The following is a 7293-nucleotide window of genomic DNA, read 5'->3' on the forward strand; positions in this document are numbered from 1 at the left end:
TTTTGTGAGAACATTCATTTTCTAATAAAAATGTCAAGCTAAACTTCACAACAAAAAAATATAGGTTTGTTTTATATTCGCCGTGGTTACTTCTTAAGGTTTGGCATGTTTTGTCTCCAAAAATGAATGACATTTGGCCTGAAGTCAAGCTTATTTCATTTGACTAATGAACAAAACCTATCCCTGCTTCAAACCTGTGTGTTTTCCATAATAAACAGCTTTCCTGCACAACTATGCTCTGCATACAAAAACACCAAAGAGCTGTTTATATGACACTAACACTAAATCCCCATAACATGGTTTGATCACGATAATAGCAAATATTACTCACTCTAAAACAAGATTTGCAACTGTATGCTGTAATAGTGTTATAATTAGATACAGTAAAATTGTCTAAATGTCACGAAGAGATAGGACTAATATTTCAGTTGCACAGACATTTAGGGGCAAGTCATAGAATTGCACGTAAAAGCTATCAGATAAATTAGTATGCAAAGCAAGCCACGCTATGGTAGAGGCCTTAGATGATAGCATTAAAATATTTATAATGTAGAGAGTGTGGGTAGATGGAAAATAATAATCAATTATCCCTGCCTAGAAGTTTAATCGAATGAGCAGCAGGAGTTAATGATTGTTGCAAAAAATATTTTTATTATCTCTTTATCTTTTCATTAAAAGATGAATGTCTTCTTTAAACTGCCAATCTGGGGACACACACACACACACACACACACACACACACACACACACACAGCCTTGCCTTCCTGTTTTTGCTTCCATCTTTTGAGGTGTATTCCTTCTGAAAGGCATAAAAAAAAGCTGGTTGATATTCAGAGGAGAGAAAACAGCACTACATTATGAGAAGTTACAACATAACCCATAGTATCCATGTCAGGGCAAGACCTTGTTCCAATTTGGAAGACCATTCAATGAACCTTCAGTGCCAACTACTGAATATTTACTGACCCTGTCTAACTGTTATCAACCTCCACATCCCCACTCGGACGCCCAACCTTTTAGTCCTGTCTTTCACTTCTCTCTACTACTCCAATCGACACCAATCGACAGAGTAGGAGAAAGGACGATTGTCCACAGGATGGGCAGTACATGTGTATATTTCTGTACTGTTAGAAGGAAAGGTGACCATGGCTAGTTGCTGTGTATTAACACGGTCTGCATGATGGGCCCTGTGTAGCTCAGTTGGTAGAGCATGGCGCTTGCAACGCCAGGGTTGTGGGTTAGATTCCCACGGGGGGCCAGTATGAAAAAAAATATGTATGCACTCACTAACTGTAAGTCGCTCTGGATAAGAGCGTCTGCTAAATGACAAAAATGTAAATGTACTCCCTTTCTCTCTATTATACTCCCTCTTTTTATTTCTCTAATAGAGTCCCTGAACCATTTTATTTTCTCGTAATGCTCTAGCCACCCTGCCTTGTCCTCCTCTCAAATGCAGCTAGGGTTTGCGTGCCAACTCTCCAAAACAATCTCTAAGGCATACGCCACTGAGCGACCTGCTTATTAATAATCCACCAAGCTATGGCCTTTAGATGCCCAGGGGCTGATGCTTGATCATATTTCCTTCCGTACACTGGAAATTGCTCATCAATGTCATTGAAATAAGTAAAAATATATTAATCTAATCATATACAGTGCCTTGCGAAAGTATTCGTATTCACCCCCCTTGGCATTTTTCCTATTTTGTTGCCTTACAACCTGGAATTAAAATTGATTTTTTTGGGGTTTGTATCATTTTATTTACACAACATGCCTACCACTTTGAAGATGTATTTTTTTATTTATTGTAAAACAAACTTGAGCGTGCATAACTATTCACCCCCCCAAGTCAATACTTTGTAGATCCACCTTTTGCAGCAATTACAGCTGCAAGTCTCTTGGAGTATGTCTCTATAAGCTTGGCACATCTAGCCACTGGGATTTTTGCCCATTCCTCAAGGCAAAACTGCTCCAGCTCCTTCAAGTTGGATGGGTTCTGCTGGTGTACAGCAATCTTTTAGTCATATCACAAATTCTCAATTGGATTGAGGTCTGGGCTTTGACTAGGCCATTCCAATATATTTAAATGTTTTCCCTTAAACCACTCAAGTGTTGCTTTAGCAGTATGCTTAGAGTCATTGTCCTGCTGGAAGGTGAACCTCTGTCCCAGTCTCAAATCTCTGGAAGACTGAAACAGGTTTCCCTCAAGAATTTCCTTTTACTGAATTTTAGCGCCATCCATCATTCCTTCAATTCTGACCAGTTTCCAGTCCCTGCCGATGGAAAACATCCCCACAGCATGATGCTGCCACCACCATGCTTCACTGTGGGGATGGTGTTCTTGGGGTGATGAGAGGTATTAGGTTTGTGCCAGACATAGCGTTTTCCTTGATGGACAAAAAGCTAAATTGTAGTCTCATCTGACCAGAGTACCTTCTTCCATATGTTTGGGGAGTCTCCCACATGGCTTTTGGCAAACACCAAACATGTTTGCTTATTTTTTTCTTTAAGCAATGGCTTTTTTCTGGCCACTCTTACGTAAAGCCCAGCTCTGTGGAGTGTACGGCTTAAAGTGGTCCTATGGACAGATACTCCAATCTCCGCTGTGGAGCTTTGCAGCTCCTTCAGGGTTATCTTTGGTATCTTTGTTGCCTCTCTGATTAATGCCCTCCTTGCCTGGTCCATGAGTTTTGGTGGGCGGCCCTCTCTTGGCGGGTTTGTTGTGGTGCCATATTCTTTCCATTTTTTAATAATGGATTTAATGGTGCTCCGTGGGATGTTCAAAGTTTCGGATATTGATTTATAACCCAACCCTGATCTGTACTTCTCCACAACTTTGTCCCTGACCTGTTTGGAGAGCTCCTTGGTCTTCATGGTGCCGGTTGCTTGGTGGTGCCCCTTGCTTAGTGTTGTTGCAGACTCTGGGGCCTTTCAGAACAGATGTATATATACTGAGATCATGTGACACTTAGATTGCACCATATCTTATTTAGGGGCTTCATATCAAAGAGGGTGAATACATATGCACGCACCACTTTCCCATTATTTATTTTTTAGAATTTTTTGAAACAAGTTATTTTTTTTCATTTCACTTCACCAATTTTGACTATTTTGTGTATGTCGATTACATGAAATCCAAATAACAATCCATTTAAATTACAGGTTGTAATGCAACAAAATAGGAAAAACGCCAAGGGGGCTGAATACTTTTGCAAGGCACTGTATCATCACATGACATGGGCATGTACAGTGAGAAGCTGTTTACTGTTTACATTAGCTGGTTAATGTTTAGTGCTTAGGTTTTAGACTTAGGACTTATGTTCTATTTATGTACAGTACAATGCCCGCACCTCCGTACCACAACAGATAAATAAACACCACAACCCATCTATGCTGCAATAATAAGTATGGTGTTTTATCAAAAGCATCATGACTGTTATAGTCCATACACATTATTTGTACATCCAGCATACTTGCTTATAAATATCCTTTGCTATTTTGATGTTGTTGTTTTTTAATATGTGATTTTGTCTGTATTGTGATTGCTGCAAAATGAATTGCCTCTGAGGACATGAAAGACATACATTTGTTATCCCCTAAAGACAATACAGACCCTTAAGGAGTGGCATAGCCATGTTTATAATCTACAGCCCATTCTCCCTTTGGATGTGCCAGTGGCATGAGACACTCTATGAAGATGTACTGGCCTCTGGGTCGCTGTCTTTGCCGCATGCAGGACTTTTGTCCTTGGCAGAGTGGTGTAGCCTAGTTGTAGCAGATAACAACTGATGGTCTGTAAGTCTTCGCTCTGTTAATCCTTGGAATAGACAGCAGCCTGGCCACTCTCATAATGCAGGGTCATGATACATCAAGTCATGACTGGGCAGTATTGCTTCCCAAGCTCTGCTGGAACAACTGGCTAGATGAATCACCCTCCTCTCTCCTCCAGCCTCATCTGTTAAATGAGAGTTTATTGGGCCATGGGCCAAAGTCCTTCACCCCATACTGCCACTGGTCTGCTGCTGGCAACATGTGCATGGGACACAGCTGCATAAAGGCATAGGGTTATACTAACAAATATGCAGGTGGATGTGACAACGGCATCAATTGAATTGCAAAGTGTTGCCATTCAGGAAAATCATTGTGCTGTATCTTGTGGATTGCTTTACAGCTTTACAAATATGGGGATGGACTCAGAATATGTGAATGAATGATATATACTAAGATTTTCTGGGCTAGATCTCTAGATTAAACCTGGATTAAATAATGCCTTTGACATAGTGACCACTAATCTTCCATGGGGCCAGGGCACAGATGGTGGGTAGGAGCGTTGGGCCAATAACCGAAAGGTTGCTGCATCGAGAATCCCCGGGCCGACAATGTAAAATCCTGTCATTCTGCTCCTGAGCAAGGCAGTTAACCCCCAACAACTACTGCACCCCGGCCGCCGATGACGTGGATGTCGATTAAGGCAGACCCCCGCACCTCTCTGATTCATTTTTGTTGAATGCATTCAGTTGTACAACTGACTAGGTGCTCGCTTTCCCTTTCCCACATGTGGTTTAGTTGACAATTCACTGTAGGCTGGCTATGGTTTAGGCCTGTGCATGGTTTTTTTCACTTGCAACCAAGCATCTAACGTTGCACAAAGTATACATCTTGAGCAGAATATTAACACAGCTCTAGTAACGTTAATGGCCATTTGATAAAATAAACGATATCGAATTCCCATAAGGTTGATACTTTAGCGGGAAATTATTGGACTTCAAATGCAGAGGTCCATAAGAATTCAAGCCTCTCTGGTGTGTGTTTATTTGACTGCACGCTGGAGTAATCTGCATCTGTTCAAGGGTACGGGGGGTAGCCAGCTCATTTCAGCACCATAGCGAGGCAGCTTAAACCTTGCGTGGGAGGGAGGGACTACAGCGAAAATCTTTCCTCTCAAGCAGACGAGGATTCTAACATCATGTAGGCTACATTTTCGTTAAAGGCATTTAATCATCGATCTATTATGATTCTTCTATACAAAGTATTCTGACATATGAAGAACATTCGACATAATGAATGCTGAAGAAGTAAGTGCTTTTGTATTATTTATTTCCTGAAATACAGTAGTTTATATTAGCTGAGCACACTAAGCAGATGCACTGTGGGTATAGGAAAGAATATGCTATGTATGCTCCAACTACACATCGCCAAATCTATCACGTTATTTAATTAATCTTCAATATTTCACAGCGATATTCTGAAGAAGCATATTGCAAGGCGTGGAAAGCATTTTATCTACTTCAAACCCATCCCTCTTTCCCACACAAAACAGCCTACTGCAATTATTTCTCTCCATAACAACCTATTGGAAATTGTATGTGCCCTATGATACCGTTATGGACAGTTATCATGACTAGGTGTAGTGAAGAGTGTGTTCTTCCATAATATGATAGACATTATGTTTGAAAAAGAATTAGAGATAATCTGTGGGTTTACGGGGATTGCGCACTAATTGGATAAGGCTAATCTGTCACTTTAATCGCTTTGTATACATGGAGCAAATTATTTAAACCCAAACAAAATGATTAGACTAACTTTGTCAATTTTTTAGGCTAAGTATTTCTGATAACATCATGAGCATACGTGCCCAAAATGGGCTTGAAGCGCCACAAATTACGCACAGGTGGCTGCCGTTTTCCCCATGAAATAATTTGCTAATTTTTAATAATCAGGCCCTATGTGACATCTGATTTGTCAATTATTTCTCATCAGGGATGCTGCGGACTGAGAACGCTGTGGGGAAATAATTGAAGTGAACCAGCGGAAAGAATCGAATGGCTTCTGTAGAGCTGCTTTATATAGATAAGGACGGAAGAGGCAGACAACCCGATCCTCCCTGCGTCCTTGACTGGGATTCCAATCCGGTGCATGTTCGTAAAGCGAGCAGTTCAGCGGGAGGGGCGCTCTCTATCTCAGCTCCGGGCTGCGAAGGACTGTGTAATTCAGCACCAAGGACGGTTCCCCATAACGGAAGTCCGGATTTTAAACACAGTCACCCTGCGGTGGAGAAGGTCAGAGTGTGCTGCTACGAGGAATTAGAGACATCTTTCACCTATGTCGACGAGAATGTGAATTTGCGTCTGGCAAGCCCTGGGAAAAGTGGGGAAAGTATCCACAATTCCGGGTGTAGGCCTAATGACTGTCCCGAGGGGTTGCATGAGTTATCCCTAATGTCAGATGATGATCTCGCATCAGAAAGTTCGGGGGCATCTGTAGATTACGGTTTTATAAGCGCGGTCACTTTCCTAGTCACCGGGATCTCGTTAGTGATTATATCGTATGCAGTCCCTCGCGAGGTCAAAGTGGACCCGGAGAGCGTGTCTGCGAGGGAGATGGAGAGGCTGGAAATCGAAAGTGCCAGGGTAGGGGCACACCTGGATAGGTGCGTGATAGCAGGGCTTTGTCTACTGACGCTGGGCGGGGTAGTGCTTTCCACTCTGCTAATGATATCTATATGGAAGGGAGAGATGTACAGGAGAAAAGCATTTGCATATTCCAAGCACTCAGCGAAACTATATGGCTCCATCAATTTCAAAACGAGATGTAGCCCAAGTCGGTCGTCCCCGCACCTGTCTATGAAGGAAGAGATAGTGGGGCGGCAGGTAGCTTAGTGGTTAAGAGCGTTGTGCCAGTAACCGAAAGGTTGCTGGTTCTAATCCCCGAGCGGACTAGGTGAAAAATCTGTTGATGTGCCCTTGAGTAAGGCACTTAATCCTAATTGCTCATGTAAGTCGCTCTGGATAAGAGCGTCTGCTAAATGACAAATAAAAATAATAGATGAGACCTTGAATTAAAATGATATCCTGTTGACAAAATACTTTGTCTTGTGTTACTAAGCCAGAGCAACACAATACAGCATGATGCAGGAACTCCAGACCCAAAATGTGCAACCTGAACACATCAGTCGGTCTACCTACAGCACATTAGCATAACTGTTAAAACATTCATTTGTTTTAATATCCAAGATGATGAAATATACATTGTCTTATGGTATGATCTCTATATAATTGAATGGACATGCAAGGTATAGGCCTATTTAACCAGGTAAGCAAATTAACAAAATGATACAGAATGAATAAGCAGGACAACATAAATTAAAAAGAAAAAACATCTATGTTTAAGAAAAAAACGTGTTATTGGAAATCGAAAATGCTGGGCCACATTTTTCATAGTGCAATCTCTGAGAGGTTTCATTTATTATTAAGGTGATTCATATTTTATGTGAAAGTGTCCAACAGTCAGTAATAT

General features: G+C 41.4%; 1 protein-coding gene across 1 annotated transcript; it reads left to right on the forward strand.

Moving 5' to 3' along the window:
• The first annotated feature begins 4888 nt into the window (after window positions 1-4888).
• LOC121585436 (transmembrane protein 74-like) lies at window positions 4889-6708 on the forward strand. Its single transcript, XM_041901783.1, has 2 exons — window positions 4889-5072; window positions 5758-6708. Exon 2 carries the CDS (start codon window positions 5820-5822, stop codon window positions 6654-6656), a length of 837 nt encoding a protein of 278 aa, XP_041757717.1. The 5' UTR covers window positions 4889-5072; window positions 5758-5819; the 3' UTR covers window positions 6657-6708.
• The last annotated feature ends 585 nt before the right edge of the window (window positions 6709-7293 follow it).

The sequence above is a fragment of the Coregonus clupeaformis genome, chromosome 17 (assembly GCF_020615455.1).
Source record: "Coregonus clupeaformis isolate EN_2021a chromosome 17, ASM2061545v1, whole genome shotgun sequence".
Lineage (NCBI taxonomy): Eukaryota > Metazoa > Chordata > Actinopteri > Salmoniformes > Salmonidae > Coregonus > Coregonus clupeaformis.